Here is a 20,852-nt window from a genome sequence, read left to right as displayed (position 1 = left end):
CGGCTTAAATGGCCAAGTGGAGTAATGGCCAGCATGAAAATTGGCCAATATGAGCTTTTTACAGACACGGGTATTGGTGTTTAGTAGGGATGCACCGATATATCGGCCGAACATCGGTAGCGGCCGATATTCGCCTCGTTTACTGATATCGGCTTATCGGTAATAAACTTGACTTTCACCGATATCATTGGCCGATGTTCATATTTGTGGTAAAACCGCTGGGCACGTGCCGCGGCTGGGGGAGCAGTCGCTCCGTCGCCCTCCTCTCCGCGCCACCGGAGGCTCAGTGTGCGGCACCGGGAGGTCCTCATCCGGTGGCACCTCACGGCGCCGGCGCGGAAGGCAGGGAGGGGACTGGGTACGCGGTCAGCGGCGGCCACTCTGGACGCGTGTCGGGCCCTTCTCGTGGATCACCTCAGCTACGGCGACCGCTGGGGGAACCCTCCGGCTGGCGCCTAGCAGCTGACTGAGAACTGGTGCGGACCAGGGGAATCCGACTGTTTAATTAAAACAAGCATCGCGAAGGGCCACGGTGGGTGTTGACGCGATGTGATTTCTGCCCGACACTCAAAACCGGTAAAACTGAGGAGGGCTTGTTAAGTTATCTTGACTCACGCAGTGTAACTTGGCGTAAAAAGTATGAGCGTAGCGTCTGTTTAAGTACTTTATTCTCATGTGCACCGGCTCTATTCATCCGTCTCATGCACAGGTAACAAGGGAATTGACAACATACGTTATACACACAGAAGCCGTAACACATCTAATAAACGGGCAATACTGCTACCGTAAATCAATGAGAAGAGCGTTCTCTATAATGATACTTTAACAGGGCTGTTTTAGACAGGGTAAAAAGGTACTGTTTTAAATTATCCTTGTGGTATTTTGACCAAAATATGTTACAGACATTTCATTAAGATCCTAAGGAACCATTTCAACTTGCGGTAAAATGGGCCTAATATGTCTCTGTTAAATAAAGTTTAGTTAAATCAGAGATTGTTTCATAAATCTGATTCAATTTGTGCTCATTAAAAGATAAGAGTGATGAATAGTGCTTTTTTAATAATGATTTAATAATTTTTCTGGCACAAAAGGGTGAATGAATAACAACAAAAAGAAAATAACGGATCGGTAATCAGCCAGATTGTTATTTTAAATATCGGTATCGGCCAAGAATTTCCATATCGGTGCATCCCTAGTGTTTAGGTTTGTAGATTTGCACCAGTATGAAAACTTTGATTTTACAGATGTATCTGCATTTATGTTGATATAGTTTACATTAAAAAAAAGTATATACCTAATTCACATTCTATACATTTGGTTGAATTTTTGTTTTCTTTTAATTTTTAAGTTTAAATGTAAAATATCAAGCCTCAATAACATTTATCTGTCATAATGATATATTGGTAATCACTGCCATTTGTTTGTTATTGCATATATAAGCCGACACATCGGTATCTGTAGATTTTTATATCGGCATCAGCTCCCAAACAATTTAACATGGTGCTCTAGCTAGCGGCCTAATCTTGTTGTTTTTTTACGAATCACTTCATGGAGACCACACGCTAAACAAGTAATAAGGCATGTGCTTGAATAAATCAAAATCCATCTAATAAGATGAACTTTTTTTGCAATAATTTTTTGAAATAATTTCAGTTGTTGAGCTGTGTATATATTTTCAAATTTCTGAAATACATATGTCTGTACTTCACAGAGTGATGAGTGATCATGAGTGGGGCGATCTCTTACCCGGACAGGCACATGACCTGTGCACAAAGAATCAGAATCACCTTGACAGAATTTGTTGACCTCACAAATCACGAGTGACGACAGTAACACTTTAGAAGCAGCACGTGTACCTGTATGTGTATGTGTGTGCATGTTCACATACAGGTGCCTTGGTTGCTTGAAGGCCTTAATCTGCTCTGAAGACGTCTGGTCTGCCAAAGAGCAGACAATGCAAGTTGACCCTTGCCGTGACATACATGTGAGTGGCAGACGAACAGCATGATGGAGAGTAAGGGAGTGGGCGGCTGCTACTGGTTAGTCCTTTAATACTAAGCCCTTGCATGCCCAGTCCCCTCTTGTCTCCATCAACAGCAGACTCTACCCCCTTTCTCAGTTACTATGATCCTCTCTCTCAGATCCCAGATGTCAAAATGACCAGCCACATAAAAGCTGCCAGCTAACACCACAGGAAACTAAGGGTTAGACATTTAGCCTCCATCAACACACAGAGAAAGGTTGCAATGCTACGCTAATGCTAGGCTAGTTAGTGTAGCTAACTGGGCTACTGTGTCACAGGGCTCCTGTGGTCTTAAGGAGCAACACAGAGACTAGAATAGAGGGAGGTAATCTCTTTTAAGACCACAGCATCCATCTGTGAGGGCCATCTGGACACCACCTCCCAATACACAAACACACACTCACACACATTAGCCTGCAGCGACACTGGAAACTGCACAGACAAGACATGTCCCAATGCTTCTAGCAGTGTTTGCTAACTAATGGTTGAAAGAACTGCTGCCCGTGCAACTTCTGGCATCATTTAATATGGTTTCACACAAACACACACACACACACCAACATCTAAAAGTGTCCTTAAACTGAAGGATACCACTAACATCCAAGAAGTCAGACATGTGAATGAAGCTCTGTGATAAATAATGGTTTGAGTGTGTGTATAAGAGTCTCGTTGTAGCTTAGATCACTGGGCTGTGAAGAGACACATGGTCCAGATCAATAAAACACACAATGGCTGCAGTCAATAGGAAAACACACATCACTGCACACATATACACACACACACTACTCTACAGTAGATAGACCCCACTCAGATGCTAACTGCCACACCATCACATATCATATTGTATTTGTACGTTTGTGTTCTTATCCGTCTTCCTCTCTTTATGATCACAACAAATCACCTCCACACGCTTCTGTCCCAACACCCCCTCTCCACTCACTATCGGACTCCCCCAATCTCAAAAAGTGTCTCTCAGACACGGACACACACACAGAGACACACACACTCACACAGCAGACAGATGCGGTGCTAGGCAGCACAAAGCCATGCTGAGTTGGCCTATTGAAACGTTTGTCAGGCCCCCCTGGGAGGCCACGCAGATCACTGACCACTGAATAAATGAACACTCTCAACCATACACACACACACACAGTCTCCCCTGTGCGTCTGACTCCAGCACACTTAGCCTCTCAAGGGACTCAGCTGAAGAGGACAGAAGGTTGACCTCGGCGCTCTTTGGTCATCATTTCATTCATCTGGGCTCTTCTCAACTTCATCAGCTTCAACAGAGATGATGATACTGTTTCTAAATTGAGCCTACAATGTGCCAAGGTCAGCTTCTCCACAAAAAAAAAGGAAAAGCAAACAACGGGTGCACTACAATGCTATAATTATTGATGAAAATGATTGATATCATGGTAGTTGTCATGGTAAAATGAGAAATTGTATTGTGCCGTTTATGCTGATGTAGTTATAAATATCTATAAATATGCATGTATAAGGCCATGTTAGAAATGATCAGTTTTCTACATTTCCAGTACAACTTTTACTTCATACACACATATACAACATAAACAGTGAAATAAACCACAATATGTAAAATAATAAAATAGAATGGTTATCTATTTTATTTGTACTTTTTAAGGAGCTGATACTTCTTGTTTGCAGCTTTCAATGTTGCTAAGCTAGTGAGTTTCTTCACGTCTGCTCATGCCGAGTCTGTTGGAGTTAGTCGGCACCAATGGGTAGTAACAAGCTAAGTTAGACCACAGGAGTTTCCTATGGCTATTCTAACGTGCTTTGCTGCCACAAAGAAATACAGTTTTAATTACTAAATAAATGTCCCCAGTCTTATCTATACGACGAACACACCAGGGACACATGATCTGTCAAACTGCCTGGAATAAAGGCATCACAGAGGAATGATGAACAGATGAAAAAGACAAAGTGGGAAAAATACTAAAAATAGTCATTCTGAAGGCTCCCCTAATTGAGGGCATGAGTATGATGATGAATAAAAGAAGTTAAACCAGGAAAACATAAACAAACTCTGTGAGACCGTTGGCTACCAAAACCAAAATTGTTCATCCTTAAGTCCTAATGAATGAATATCTGTACCAAATTGGATTTTTAATTTATTTTACTTTACAACAATTTTTTGAGACGCGATGTATAAATTATTATTTTTATTATTATTTTTAATCTGCCCAATCAAAATGTGTCTCTTCTGAAAAAAGTAATCTTCCAAAAATGTTGTTGGAAAAGCATGGCTGGTCTTATAAACACCTTTGTCTTGTATTTTGGTCAATGCTGCTTTTCATGGACTGCAATCAAATTTCACGTTTTGCCATCTGGATAAGCACCTGACATTTATTCACATGAAAGTGGGACCATAAATATTTTTCCCAGGAAAAACTGGCAAACGCCGGCCACCGAAGAATGTCCCAGGTGAAAAATCTGGCAACTATTGTCCTGCATTACAGCCACAACCTGACCATTAATATTCAGTAATGGGGGCCTAATTATTTGTATTTGAAAGTGAACCATCAGAGTGGGCTGGTCGGATGGGATGGATGTTTTTTGTGTTTAATGGACATTAAAGACTTTAAATTATAGGTTTAACACATTGTCCTTTGACTCAGTCATAAGGATTAGGAAACACACATCATCACTAAGATAAACACACACCCTCAATCACGTACACCCAAACACACACTCACACATACACACACTCTCAACAGACAGTACGAGTCAGCAGGACACACCCTCCTCAGGGGACCTGGCCGTCTCCACCCTCTACAAAGCGAGCGCACAAATCTCCCACAAGTAAGTGAGAGCAAAGGAGGAGTTGGGGGGTTGGTACTTTGGGGGGAGGTAGAAGCACCACACCCCCACCCACGCACCATACCCCATCATTACTGTCCCAAAGCATCCACGAGGGGACTTAAAGAGAAACGGTGCCGTCCCCTCCTCCCTGTCTTTTTTTCCTTCCATCCACTTCTCCGTCTTGGCTGCCAACCCCCACCCACGGCCTCCAGATAACACCATGCAATTAGTGGCTCCCCACTCTCTTCTCATTCATTCCCTTTCTTTACTTATACATTTATACATACATCTTTCCATCACTGTCGTCCTCTCTTTCTGTCTCACTTTCCAGAGACCAGACCCACCCGTCGATGTTATCCCATGAATATACTCCCTTCTGTCCTTTATCTTTCTCTGACCCTCCCTTACTTTCTGCACAGCTCTCATCTTTCCTCATTTGGCCATACTTCCCTTGCTTCTCGTGCAAAGTTTCTGTGATAAGCCTCTGCTGAAAGCAAGACTGTATTTATGTCAGCAGGCCGATATGTCCTCTTCCTGTCTGGTACAGCCTTGTTTCCTGCTCCCAAGAGCATTTTCTATTGGCTGAAAAATGATTTAAGCTTCAACGTCAGAGAAGAAAAAAGTTTTGAAGAGTTGTGGCCTTTTGGTTTGGTTTGTTTTTAAATTCAGAGGAATAAGAAAAAATCAACTGGCATGTCTGTTACTGGAAACAAGGTCATGTAGGTGAAATGAGCAATAACGGCAGACATGACAGCTACACAAAAACATTACACAAGAGTACAACTGTTATTTTCTAAAACACTGAAAACCTGCTTCACTAACACACATTCCCAAAACCTCTAATGTCAAGTTTCAAGAGTGAAATAATAACACACACAGGAACACAAACTAATATACACTGTAATTAGTCAGTGGTAACTTCTACCTTCAGTGATGAATGAACACAGACCTGTGCACACACACACACCCCTCACTGTTTTCATTAAACTGCAGTGGCTCCCCACAGCTGGGGACTTCAGAGCACAGAGCAGTAATAATGTAAATACACTGATCTATCAACAAGACTTATTTCTTAATCTGTTTCTGTCAGAAAATAAATTCTCTGACACATTTGTAGCCTGAAATATGCACCCAAACCCTGCCGGCTTCTCACCTGTGGACGTAGTGAAGCTGGTGAACTGAGTCAATGGCGAGCACCATCTCCGCCAGGTAGAACTTGGCCATCTCCTCCGGCAGTCGGTCCTCGAACTTACTGAGCAGAGTCAACAGGTCACCACCCACATAGTAGTCCATGACCAGATACTAGAGAGACAAAGAGACAGACGAACAGTCAGGACATGCGAGACAGAAACACTGTAGCAGCACAGTAATGTCAAGTAATAATCAGAAAATATCTAAGAGGTGAGTGATATGGAAGTAGATGAAAGCAGAGTTTAAGGAACAAAAACATTATAAAAATGGAGAGGATTCAGACCCAGACAATGTTTCTGCTAACCTGCTTATCGAGGCTCAGTGAGCAAGAGACATGTTTGAGAAGTAGGAAGTTGGAAAGAGGTAATGATTTACAATGAAAGCCAAATGTTTGAGCAATTCAATATTATTTTTATTTTGTCTATCTGCTACAGAGGTTGAGAAATGTTACTTTTGTAAAGGTTAGCAATTCTGTCAGCTCTTCAGAAAACCAGTTTTGTGGGGTTGTTTTCAAACACTGCTAAGGTTTTAGAAAGCTTTTTTTTTTTTTCAGCCACTTAGGTCTTAATTGGTTCATGTAGGAAACAAAACACACACAAAATGGTCTAAATATGGCACTCTTGTTTCCCCCTCCCTCTGCCATCGCTCCATTCCCTTTTTTCTCACAGTATCATTATTACAGAGGGGCACAGAGGCAGCGAGTGCCTAAAGGGCTCTTTACTTTTGAGGGTTTTCCTAAAAATAGACAACTGGTGGGGCACTGGAGTATATTTTTAAAAGCCTTGGGGAGTGTCCATGGTAAAGCATTTGTTGTGAGAATGTGGAATATGGAATGACAACCAGTTCTGGCATTTGGGCTCGGGGTCAAAGAGAGAGGGCACATACTCTACTTAGAGGGAGAGGACTAATCTTGACTCCAAGTCAGTGGAAGTCAAGAAGAGTTTGGCTCACAACCAGTCACCTCGCTGCAAAGGCTTTTATGTAAGTGATTTTAGGCCACGTCGACTTCTGTTGCATAGTTTCCTACAATGCTAAGTCATGATGGGTTTTGTGGTCAGAGTTAAATGTGCTAGTCAGCGTCAGGTAGGGCACTAGGCATTATGGAGAGGAAGTTCTGTGTTCTAAAAACGATGAAAGATACGAGTGGAGCTACTCAGAAATAAACTGTAGGGGTTTCTTTAGAAAGTACTACAATTTGTATGCAAGTAATACTCCAAAGTAATCTGACACATCTGATCGTTAAGTTCACAGTAAATCGATCTAAACGTGAGAAAGAGAACACATTTTACCAAATTATTGTCATCCTGGAAGGCATAGTGCAGGGTGGTGATCCACTGGCAGTCTCCGTTTACCAACACATCACGCTCCTCCCGGAAACACGCCGTCTGAAGGAAGATTAAGAAAATTACACTTGGCAAAAGAATTGCACAACACATTTACTGGCATCATGAGAGAATGGCAGCTAAAACGTTTAAACTTCTGTCATCAGACATATTGGATGTTTTGATGTTTACTAGGCAATACTTTTATCATTTAAATCAGCTTTAATGTTGTTATTTGTGTAACCTACAGTATATTATTTAACTACAACAGACCAAATGAAAACAGGATTATTTTCCATCAACGCTCTGTGTTGCGTGTTCAAGTATAATATACTATGTCACACATCTGGCCCCGTCCATTAGGAGGTCAGAGGTCGGGAACTTCTACAGAACTGCATACTTGGAATTCACAAGGATTCTGTGTCTTAGCTCAAGGACAGTTCAACATGGATGCCTTCAAACCTTTCAGCTTGTTGCTCTTTGACAGGACAGTTTTGGTCTTGTCTAAGTGTGTCAGCATTCTGCAACAACCTTTCAAAACTCTTAACTGCAGAAACCTGTTTTTATGTCATGCATCAAGTAAATTGGTTTCTTAAAAGGCTATAACAAAAGTGAATTGACACAATAATGAGACATGTGGAAAAAAATAGACTGGAATGCACCTATAAAAAGGAGAGTTCATTACTTGCACTGGTGGATCCTTATGTTCACTATATAATAAAAAAATTATAGTTTTTTTTAAACGGGTCGATCTCCACAGCTGAGAAGGAGGTTGTTTTGTAAAAATCAATCACATGTACGAACAGAAAAAAAAACATGTGATGTCTCGGTAGGCACCCTGACCTCTCACTGCTCCATCAGTCCAAATGTGCTGACCACAAAAAAATTATAATGGAAGAAGAGAAAACTCCTCAGGCAAAAATATTTTAACCCCCTAGTTCAAAAAGCACAGAACTAGATAGAGGAGACATCTGATTACAGATCAGCTGAACAGGGTTAAGTCAGGTTTTCAGAGTAAATCAAATTTTTGAATATTTTCCTATGAATGAATATTCACTTGAGAACCAAAATAAACATCCCATGCAAGGGAAACCTGATCTTATACCCGCAGTGAGAGAATGTCAATATGTCAAATATCCCCAAAGGTATGTGCAAGCATTTAACAGTCTACAAGCGTAGTTACATGCTGTTTGTATGCACCGTCTACAGTACATTTACAGTATGTCTCTACATCTGTTCCCTTTTCCAGGCGTTTGCACACGCACAGCAGGGACCCGTTTTGGCCCGTGACGTGTGAGGCATGAAGATTGAAGACCCGGGGGACCAACAGGTATGTCCGACTGTCAGAAAGAGGTCGATGTGAAAAACATGCATCAACAGCTTGTGCAGCTCAGGCACTGACATGTTCTGCAAACATCTATCAACCAGGGCCTGATTTGAAGGTTGATAGTCTGGGGTTGTAGTTTTGTTTGACACTTTTTTTAATAAATCTTAAGTCCATATGACTTTTTAATTCTAAATATCTCTCCTATACTGCTGCACTGGCCCAGTATCTGTGACCAGAAGCAGGCCCACAACAGAGGTTTGGAAAAACATCAGCGGGTGACACTCACCTCAGCTCGCTTCAGCATCTCCCACTTGTTGAGAATCTTCATGGCGAATACCTTGTCAGTGTTTTTCACTTTTACGACTGCAACCTGCACCAAGGACAAAAAGGTTGAAGTGTTAACAAAAAAAACACAGGATTAATCATTTGTGTGACAGCAAAGACAGTAAAAGAATGGGAAGCATGTTAAAAACAGACAAATAGGTAAATACCAAACAGGTTTAATGTCATATCCTTTAATGTAGGAACAAGTTAAAATGACAAGAACTGAAATGTGATCATTCATGAATGATCACATTTGAATACTTCCATTAACAATAATCACGCAGTTCAAGCAACAGTTAAAAGATTATAATTAAGACAATATTTCAATATAAAAACATTTGTCCCTCTTTCAAAAAGTCTTAATGTAGAATAATCGATAACAGAACAAGTTTAAGATATCTCTGCTCTTAACAATCATTACATTATCTATAGGTGATCTTAATGATGGTGTGAATACATCCTATCTGATAAGATAAAACAGAAGAAGACCAAAATGGAAGGAATCTAAAATGAAGACAACATTTATCTGCATATAAGAAGAGAGTAATTTGTATGTAAGGAAAGGAAAATGAGAAGCAAATAAAAAAGAAGGAAAATTATGGGTTTGGTTGTAATAAGGAAAGTATGAAAAGGAGTGAGGAAAGAAGAAGATAGAGGAATGATTTGCTTTTACACTGGAAAATGAAGCACTGCACTTTCAAACGCCTTCACCACAATCACATAGGCACTAATCTGTCATTTAAACCAAAATATGAGTGAGCAACACAATGAACTTGACAAATTATGTTGATAGTAAAGATTTAAACAGCTACGTTTGTTACCCTGTCCTTTTTAATGTTTCACATTTCACACTTGTCTATTTAGACACTTTCACACTCTGCCATTGTGTTTCTCAAACCCGCTTGTACAATATTAACAACAACTGCCAACTTTCCCGTCCCTGATAATTGTTGACCATTACAATGATAGACTTTCTCAGCTCTGGCTTCACATTTTTGCCAAAAAAGGAGCTGAACACTCCGCTGTGACAAACCGTTGCTTGCTGCCAACCAGCGACCATGTTCATGGAAATGTATGTCTAGGTTTATCTTCTTTAGCCTCTTTAATAGTTTGTAATCTTCACTTTTGTTGGAATACTATTTATTTTGCTCCTTTAAATGGTCAATTACACACAGAAATATGCATAAACAAGATAGAGAAATTGCACACAAGTAAACAGACAGACAGGAATTTCTAAGTGCATTGCGTGTACACGCAGTCACACACGCACACACAGATGGGTAGTGAAACAAACACAGGCGCCCTATGCAGCAGAGGGGTCTGTAGTCTATTAAATGAGCTGGGGAATGCTGCTAATGCAATACAATGATAACATTCCTGCAGTGTTTGGATTTCCCCTAGTGATCCCTCACCAGAAGAGAGGGGGAATGGATGAGGAAGAGAGGAGGACATGGGGGGAGCGCACTGTTCTTGGCAAAGCCTGGCTGTTTTTGTTCTTGTGTCTCCTTTCTTCTCTGTCTCTACTGTTCCTTCCTTAATCTTGTCCTCCCTCTTGGATATGGTGTCAAATATAGGGCCCATGCAAGACCAAGTACAGTTTAATTCATAATTCCTGTCTATACCCACTAAATTATGTATTATAAGTGTGTTTTTTACCTTGTGCTGCCACTGAGCTTGATTTGTTAGCATAGAGAATCGACTTTGCCTTTGAAATTTGTTTTATTCACAGGCATGTAACAAACCATGACAGTTCATCTAATCATTAGCTTTCCGTATTGCTCTCCCACATTTCCTCCCTCCCCCCACTGACCTGCACTCACTTTGCACGTTGACGGTGGACACCAGGTCAGAGGTTTCTGGGACTGGTACAGGGCTTGGGGTTTGCTTTTGCTACAGGGTGCGTCTAATAGTAAATAGGATTTATAGTTGTTTTTGTGCCGTGCTATGCAATTGGCCATCGAGAATGGTGGACATTTCCTGGTATCGACCACAATATTGAAGGTATCGTAACATCCCTAATGCTTACTTTAGGGAGTAAAAATATTCTGATAACGTAATATCAGCAGATATTCTCTATTGCACATATACTGTAGATTGGATAGTTGGTGATCCATTTGCAATGGAGACGATACATTTTAATGTTCCACTTTCACCTGTCCCTCGGAAGGGCACTACAAATGAAAATTATCTTAGTAAAAATTATCTTGCGCTTTGAGCTTAACTATTTATGTATTTCACAATTTCTAAATTACTCAAACTCCTTTTCTGCATTATGTTGAGTTAAAGTTAGGGTTGGCAAAACTCTAAAAGCAAGCAACAGCAGCCACATACATCCTGCCCCTTCGCATCGGCCCTTTCCTCAAAGCTAGCCCCCATAATACATTAGCATGCACTGACAACTGCTAAAAGACGACATTTCTGTGACTCACTCACAGTGCTTATTAAAACCATTACTGCGAGGAGCACAGACACTGGCTTTTCCCAGTCAACTTTATTTATTGATCGATGTCTAATAAGATAAAAAAAATGCTTCCGAAACAAATTATCAACCCTACCGTTCAAGTTAAATGCTTTAATATGGACACATATCCAACATCATATTCACAAAAACTGATGCAGGCCAATATCAGCTTAACTGCTTATTCCACAGGACATTTGCTGTCAAAGTGGAAGAGAGAGAATGAAACACACAAGGTCTGTGCTAAAAAATGGCTTCAAACCTGAAAAACCCAACAGTCGAGGCTGTATTTTCAAGAATGTGGCACCTGACTAGTGACCTAACGTGACAAGCTGTACAGTGACATGTAACTCTGTCTGATGGTCATTGACTCCGGAGAGACTTATGATGACACAGCGACATCAACCTTAAGCAAAAATCAGCCTCTGGAAATGAAAAAGTTCACCCTGTCATTGTCTGTGTCACATGCTGTCCACTGAGCTACACCTGACTGAGCAACGTTTGGCCCGTTTGTGTCAGTGAAGAAGCAACTGAGTCCTAATGGAAGCTTTTTCACAGGCAACCGGCCAGTACACACTGGACCATTCATCAGACAAACTCCGCAACGTCATGCACCCGCGCCATTCCTCTGCCTGCTGCTGACAATGGGAGGATGAAATCAAAACATCCTGCACTCAGCCTCTCTCGCCTCCCTATCTGACTCAAGTATTTTATTTTAACTTTGTTTTCCTGCGTCTGTGTCTGCCCATCTGGGTCTGTCTGGCGTTGTCTTTTTTTAATCTCTGACACAACGCTCCAACGTCTCAGCCTCGCTTTTCTTAAAAATGTACAAAATTGACAATATAAAAGCAAATACCAAAGCACACCCTCTGCCTTTGCTAGATCCAACCTCAGACCAGATGAACTATTATTACACTCATCAGAGTGGAATTTTAGAACGACTACTTGACTTAACAGTGTTACCTGCTCCCTGACAATAACAGTGTTCGCACTTATCAGGTGCCTAAAAGTAGCAGCGCTTGACTAAAACCTGCAGAAAGCTATGTCGTCTCACAGCTGGTGAGTACAGTGCTTGGGGCAATACTCTGTGCTATTTCAATGCTCCGTCTTCTCCATTTGTCTTCACTACATATATTTCTGGACTTAATAGAATGTAAACTTGTCCCTGCCTGGACTGTTAATTATAGTGACAAGTCATCTTACAGTACTCTGATCGGAATAATCAACAAAATGAGCAAAGGGAGGAAAGGTGGAAATAAAGGTGAAAAACTAATCATGCAGTCAAAAATGAGTGGAAACTGGTGGTGCACCCTTCTGCACAATTTCATCTTCCTTTACCATTGAACCAAATTGATATCTAACTAGTTCTTTATCTTTCTGCTGCATTTTTCTGTTTAATGCACTATCACGGTAACAAATTCCAACACAATGTAACAAGTATGTGTCCATCGGGTGATTAAAAGGTGGAGACATGGGATAATCGTGATGTTTCTCAGCCTAACTTCATTTTGCTGTCTTGTTAAACTTGTACAAGCACAGCTGGCCAAGAGAAGGGGCGCTGGAATGTTACCACAAGGTAGCACCATTCAAGGGTCACACCACATTGCTGAGAAAAAAGCCTATAATGCACAGATAGACACATGACTCTCACACACACACACATGCACACACACACACACACACACTCATACCAGCAGTCCTCGCAGTGGCTCAAGTGTGCACATTAGCGTGCTGTCGGTGTGTTGCTACATGCTGGTAGGTGTGTCCAATCTATCTACAACCACAAATCTATCACTTTCCTGACTTCTTTCTGTCTACCTGCACCTATCACAGGATTTTCAAAGGAATTTGCTAACTTGTTTGTGCAGATGCTGGATAACAATTTCCCAGATTAAATGATTTGAAGTGTGTATCATGGCTCAAGAATAACCCCTGAATGTTGACACATTGACAATCTGTCGTGGAGGCACCGTCAAAGAGATTCTGAGCGATGATAAAAGGTTCAAGGACGCTGACATTATGCAAGACTCTTGGCCGAGGGACTACAATACCTGTCGCTCCGACATTCCCCAGCTTTGACATCATCACCTGAAACCCAGTGACAAATGTATTTCACCCTCCCTACAGGCACATATTCAAGATACACAGAACAAACAGAGACACATGTTAACCCACATGAGCTGGTTTCGCTGACACCAACTCATATCCACTTCATGGGCTACATATGAGAGGAGATTTCAAAAGTTTTGTTCGAGTTGCAAGTAGAGTCATGCTCGTGTGGCAGACCAATACTACGCACTGCTACCTGGAATGCAGCAGAAAGCAATCCACTATTAAATGCAGCAACAGTCTTGCCTGTTATAACTCAGGTTTGAAGGTGTGAGGCTACAAGAATAATAGCCTTTTACTGACATGTACCTTCCGAGGATCTACTGAAAAAGCTTTGCCTCAAGGAAGAAGTTCCAGTAATTGAGATATCTCCTGCCAATATGGACAAGTAGACCAAACGTATGCACTGCTGATGGTGCACCCATAAGAAAATGTCCCAAGCTAACTACAATTCCTGTCCAGAGAGAGAGAAAGGGAAGAAACCATCTAGCAGATTCTCAATTTGTACGGTGAGGGATTATTCTCGGTTAGATTGAGTGTGAAATAAAAGGGTGTATTACCTCTCCGAAGGCTCCTCGTCCAATCACCTTTAGGATTTCAAAGTCTTCTTTGTGGAGGCGCATCTGCTTCACTTTGGATGTGAAGGGTTTGGCTGTGGAGAGGAAGAGAGCGGAATAAGTCACATATACTTAAAGCAGGATTTTAAGCGAATAGCACTGTTTTTACAACTAAACATTTAGGGCCTAAATCTATAATCATATGATTTCTTATGAAACATTGGAAAGAGGTGGATAGTATAAACCAAATCTAGTGAATGAAATGATCCACAGAATATAATCTGGATAACACAGGAAAACAGCGAGTACACCTAGGCAAGATTATGAATGGTTCCTTCGAATATCACTACTAACCCAAAGCATTTTACAATAACGTGAATGTAACAGTGTCTCCACTAATGTCAGAAGAAACACAACATTTTAATTTATAATATTAGGGTCATTAGGCTTCCAAAAAGATGCATTACACAACAAAGGCAACATAATCAATTATGGTAAAACAGAGAAGTATAAACCATAAGCTTGTCAATATTTTGATGATGAGCTTAGATGAATACAGTGGGGGATCCCCTGCTGTGTTCACATATCGGATTCTGCGGACCTTTTGCTGACTTAATACTTATGCGGAGAAGGCTGCAGAAACCGCAGTCGCTTTCACTCGGACATTTGAATTCACACAGGCACATCCTCTGGAGTAAATACAGAGGATCAGAGGAGTGAATCATGAAGATGGAAGTAGATAAGTGCTAGTGTTTAAACTGCGATCTGCAAAGACAGAACCCCAATTTAAACAAGGAAAGGTATGAGGAGTGATGTCTATTGTTGATGGAATAGGTCATAACCTCTATTGATCACAAAGTTCTAGCCACAAATAAGTTTGATAATTACTAGCTTTGATAATCACTGGCTGGAGATCAATGGCTGGGATCAGACGGGGAGGAGAGTATCTGCTCACCATTCTCCTGGGGAAATTTGATTTATCATTTACATTTACTGCTTATCAACAAAATCACAAATAGTAAGTGGTGTGAGAAACCCAAAATGCAAAAAATGGCTTTATCCTCTGACCTAGGCTTATGGAAACATAATTGTGCTACTCATGTGGTAAGCCACCAGGAACTAACCATTTCCCCCACAACTCAATAAAAGCTGCCATGCTACTTGAAATTAACATTATCAGAGTGGTAGAGACCACCTGGAGGTCTTTACAGCACATGACACCGAACACAGAGGGGCTGAATGATCAAGCTGGCTATTGTAACCCCTTCAGTTATGGTTCCTGGTGGGAAAGGAACATGGGAGGACTAAGCGAGGGACACCAGCGTTCTCTCACAAAGCCAGACAGATTCCATCTATAAATGATGTCAGCATTTCCCTGACTTGTGGAGAGCTATTCAACCACTTCCTAGTTTACATGATTCCAGCATGTCAAGGATGACCTGGATTGGCTGCAAGCTCAGCAAATTGTTTACAGTGAAACACAGATTCCCTGATAAGACAGAGAAATATCACATAACTATTTTTTTATAAGAATTCACTGTATGTCTATATTTAGGCCATGTTTTAATGCTTTTTAACAGGAGGATTAGCCCAGTTTAGCATTATCTATATTAGCATGAAGACAAACAAGCACCCACATACAAATACACTTCGATGTTTGACTTTTACATACAGTAGCTGTTTTGGTTAACAAAAGACAAAATCTTCATCTACTACAATAACTACTACTGCAGTGTGTGCGCGTGTGTCTGTGTGTGTGTAGTGACAACCAGACAAGCTGACACTCTTGGTCTGTCAGCAATCCCTCACTGGCCAGACATCATGCTAAACTCATCTGGTCGCCATGACTTAACACAACCTCCAGAGAAAAAACTCAGTGAAACAGGGAAATGACTGTTGAAATAAAACAAACAGGCCACTCATGGTTCCACAACCTCTCGCTCTCAAGTCTCTCTTGCACCGACTCCACTAACAGCTGACCTGGCCTACTATGACCGCAGGGCAGAGGGAAACTAGGGGCCACTGCAGTGTGCCACGTCCTGGTTCACATAACTACACACAAGAAACACAATTAGAGAGACTGACATGGGAAATATGATTAGTCATATCAGACCAGTTACAGCAGAAACAGACAAGAAACATTGAAGACTAGTGGTTGATAAAGCCTGTTGTGACAAGACTTGTGAGCCGACTTCAGGCGATTGGTGAAAACACCGCTACAAGTCTGCAAGAATTATGACAAACAATATGACACACAATTGAATTAGTGCATTGCAGTACAAGTGCCAAAAAAAAAACACAAAGTCTGGACCAGACAATACTACATGCTGTTCGGAACTGGAAAGACCGAATATTCACTGCTAGAAGCAACGAATCACATCCAAACAGCAGTCAAGTAAACAGTCCAGATGCTTGGCTGGCTAAAGGCCTTCTTGAAATTGAATTTACTGCAATGTCACCCACAAGCGAATCTCAACCTAGGGAAATGTTATCTGAAAAATTGTGGAATTAGGTCGTTTCCAAGGAAGATTGTCTTGCATAAGACCAGCCACATGTCATCGTGTCATTGTTAGATGTGACAATTACCTCATGTCTTTCATTCATAACAGGTTGAATGCAGGTTAACTGCCAAGGGACTGGCAGACAAACTCATAAGTAATTATTAAAATCTACAACAATTTGGCTCGAGGCCTGAGGTAATTTCCCCATTCTGCTTTCCATAGCACAACCAATTCTCTTCGATCTCTGCCAAAGTGTTTTATTTTGGCCAACATCTCGAGCCAGTCAAGGCATGTTTTCCATGGTGAAGATAACATCTGGTAACTAGATCCCTTTAGATTCATATTAATTCATGAATCAAAGCCACAAAAATATGCTGGAGAACCAAAAGATTATGCAAGAGATTAAATCTATTTAACATTGATGTTTTTCGATGTTTAAGCACAGAAGGAAATTTATTTTCAGAGTATTTTTTTCAGTCTGAAGAACAAACATTTTTTGCATTAAAGACTTCTTAAATTGATTCATACATTTCAGTTTGCATATATGAGTTTCACCCTATTTACGCCAGTAAATTCTTTAATGTTTCCTCAGAAATGTAATAATAATCCTCAACACCCAGGGCTCCAGACTAACTTCTTTCACTAAGAGCACTGTAGCCCCTTACTGAAAATCTTAGGATCACAAGCAGAAAATTTAAGGGCACATAATGAATCGTCTTACAATGCAATTATTCACCTTTCCTCCCACAAATAGAAAACTTACAGGAATTACAAGGTTAGAGGTTCAGACTAACTTTTTCCACTAGTAGAGCAAAATATAGGCGTACCACTTTCAACGACATACAAAGCAATCATTCATACTTTTCCAATCTTAACTGTTTTACTAGTAAATGTTTTAGTAATAAATAAATAACAACAACCACAACAAAAACAAGTAAGCATGAAACTTCTCTTACAGAATGCCTCTTTGTAGAGCACATCCCCCTGAGGGCCACTACGACATGGCACCTCTGAAAGTCAACCCTTGTAGTTTGTTTCTTTGCCCTGACTGAACCTCATCTGTACACCCTCGTTGGCAAAAGCCTCCTCCAAGCTAGTTCACTCAACACTTATTCCAAACAGGTCCTGCAATGTCTCCACTTGCAGGCACCCTCTGACATAAAATGTAATCCTCTTCTGTGCTGAGAATCCTGTCATAAATTATTATTATCACCACTGAAAATGTTTTAATATTAGAGCATAATCCTGCAAGTACAGCCGCTCAAAGAGCAATGAACTTCAATTCTTTAGAATTTTCAGTCTGATATTTGAATAAGATAATAAAAAAAAAATGTACTCAAGCAATAAAACATAAATAAAATTAACTATACCCACAACCAGGACTATCTGGCTCGGCACACAAAAGTTGCTCTTGAATAAATATTAGGTATTTGGCACAGAATACGTGTAACCAGCATGGTAAACAGGATTGGATGGTTATAATTTAGATGACAAACTTACAATGATGATCATCACAGTGATGATTTTAACAAAATCCTCGGGGGGCATATTTGCAAGTCGCAGTGTTGCGAGTAGTTGTACAATTTACTTGTGCTTTGTACAAACAGTCTATATACCCCTTCTGTAGCTTATATTGACATCCTGGATTAATGATGCCAATATCCATAAATGCTATTATCTCGGATAAAGGGATCCATTAATTCTGCAGTGGATACAAATTTGTGCGCCCCTCAAATTCACTATGAATACAAAAAGAAGTATCTGTGTGAAGGCATACAGCTACTCAGTTAAAAGAGAGAAAGATATTACTTGTTTAGAGCCAAATGAAAGCAGCACATTGCCGCCCCAGTGTGTGAGTGGCTCAGGAAGTAAAAATCCCATTAATTATTTAATAGAAACTTTTATAATCTGCCATAATACTGTTCCAGGGTAGACATAACCATAAGCCTCTGAAGAAACCAAATCACCATGTATTATCAACTTAGTTTTAAGAAAATGTGTTTTATTTGTGATGAAATAATAGACTACCCACAATCCACAGGTGTAACTGATTGTAAGAGCTAAATGTTACCATGGAAATATTTACCGCAACAAGTCATGCCAGTAAGGATCGGATGGTTTGTCGTAGATGACGTTTACCACAGAGTGACCAGGATGTGCACTGGAAGAGGTTAGAAAGGGATCATTTGCAATGGTTTATGGGATGCGTTGTTTCTTAACTTCTTCACCCAATCATTTGTTGCTCCAAATCAAATGTTTTATGGTCACGATTAATCGAATAGCTGGTTGGCCTGGTTCCCGGCTTACAACCCTTTCAATAAGAATTTTTTAAAATATAAATGGATTAGATTTACTTCCCGAATAAGAGCCATTCTTAAAGTGGGCTGTAATGTTAGGCTCTATTGCTGAAACAACAATGTCCCCAAATTCTGGGTTTATACCTTTTAGACAGTACAGCGAGGTGAAAGAAAGGCACAACATTCCCGCCTCTAACAGGCTGTGGACAAATGGGCTCAGAACTGATGTAGACAAGTCTAATTTTTAGAGACAAAACTTTGGACCCTGCAGGTGCTTCCCATTCAGTTCTCATCCCGACTCCACAATGTTTATACTCAGTCTTCAACTACAAAGGTTAGTGCTGTAGGGAAGACAACTAGGCCAACTCAGTAATCTTAGATTCTTCCTCATCCCATCTTCTTCATCTGAACTGCTCTGACAAGGTTGAGTGGCATTAACCCCAAAGGCTCAAGGCTAAAATACATACATTATATCCAATTCACTTGTGATTTCAATCTTAATCGTACAAGTAGGCTATAGAGTAGGGGGAAGGGGGTGGAGTCAGGCTAGCTGAGAGGGAGAAAATACTGATTAGTAGCTGCATGCTGACTCAGGAGCTCCACTAAACAAGCCACATGAGAAATGTCTTTCATCTCTGAGCCAGGAGCCCACAGGCCCTGTCCACAACAAAGCACACGTACCAACATAGACACATACAACTTTGTGCACATACACACAGACTAGTAGATATAGTTCCCCACATCTACATCTGACACATAATTGGTGGCTGTGTCTTGCTCTTGCCTTGGCAGAAATACCACAGCCGGACAGATAATAGGAACTGCTTTTCAGAAGAGTAAAAATGAACATCAGTCCAACAGCAGGTGGTTTACAAGCCCAAAGCAACATTTAACCTGTCATTCTGGCCTGTGATGTGAATGGAAATCAATTGAATGGGGTGTGTGAGCGTGAGTGTGAGCGTGTGCGTGTGTATTTGTGCGTGTGTGTGTGTGTGTGTGTGTGTGTGTATGTGTGTGTGTATGTTGGAAATACTGGGCCAATATGACAGTATGCAGGGTCAACATATAAAGCACAATGACTGGAACCTGTAAGCTCACCTACTTTTACCCAGGTATATGATGCATCTGTACTTTTCCTGTAGCTGAGGTGGATTAACACCAACATGCCATACAGTTTGGTAATACATCTTTACTCACTAGCAAAATATACAGGGAGGCCTAAACATAGAAACGGTTGCTAAGACAAGGTGTGGTAAGAACCCCCGGCGATGCTTGGAAAGGTGGCAGTCCAAGCTTTAGCATGAGTGGAGCCCTTTGTTTTCAGATGGTTTTGCAACGTGTCGGGCGGGTGAGCCAACCTGACATGTTAGTCACATTCATGTAGTGTGTGATATGTGCCAAAGACATCCAACAACACATTATGAGAGCACAAACGCAGGCATGACCAGTGACATACACTTGCAGATTGTACTATGCACAACACACACATGTTTGTACTTCTATCTTAGTGAGGACATAATGCACTCCTCAGTCCTTAAGGTCTTTGCTCAAAAAGGTTCTCACGACTATATAAGTACCAGTACACACACACACACACACACACACACACACACAGAAACACACACAGAAACACACACGTTCAGTAGCAAGCTTTAGGATGTAGTGAAACTGGAAAAACATGAGTGACGCCAGCTAATCCACATAGCCAGACTGGTTTAACCCAAAATGTTGAGCACTTATCAGGCCCATCCTGCTCCATACCAGCAAGAACAGTGTCAGCCATGTTTGTGAGAAACTTGGGAAACTGCAGGAAAGTGTGTTCACTTAGCAGCCGACCCGCAAATGATATGCTCGGTGATCACAACAGGCCTCAGCCTCAGTCTCTTCCATGCAATGTCTCCAGGGCGTGCTCATGTG

General features: G+C 41.0%; 1 protein-coding gene across 5 annotated transcripts in view; it reads right to left on the bottom strand.

The window, feature by feature from the left end:
* cdc42bpab (CDC42 binding protein kinase alpha (DMPK-like) b) overlaps positions 1 to 20,852 on the bottom strand; it is a 75,643-nt gene that overhangs the window by 31,174 nt on the left and 23,617 nt on the right. For all 5 annotated transcript variants that reach the window (XM_053444725.1, XM_053444728.1, XM_053444726.1 and 2 more), the window contains exons 2-5: positions 14,141 to 14,232; positions 8,976 to 9,059; positions 7,330 to 7,425; positions 6,003 to 6,151 (exon numbers count right to left, since the gene is read on the bottom strand). In XM_053444725.1, the coding sequence (XP_053300700.1) occupies positions 6,003 to 6,151; positions 7,330 to 7,425; positions 8,976 to 9,059; positions 14,141 to 14,232 (421 nt within the window). The remainder of the gene's footprint in view (positions 1 to 6,002; positions 6,152 to 7,329; positions 7,426 to 8,975; positions 9,060 to 14,140; positions 14,233 to 20,852) is intronic.

The sequence above is a fragment of the Pleuronectes platessa genome, chromosome 17, assembly GCF_947347685.1.
Source record: "Pleuronectes platessa chromosome 17, fPlePla1.1, whole genome shotgun sequence".
Taxonomy (NCBI): domain Eukaryota; kingdom Metazoa; phylum Chordata; class Actinopteri; order Pleuronectiformes; family Pleuronectidae; genus Pleuronectes; species Pleuronectes platessa.
This window is presented reverse-complemented; position numbering and strand designations above follow the sequence as displayed.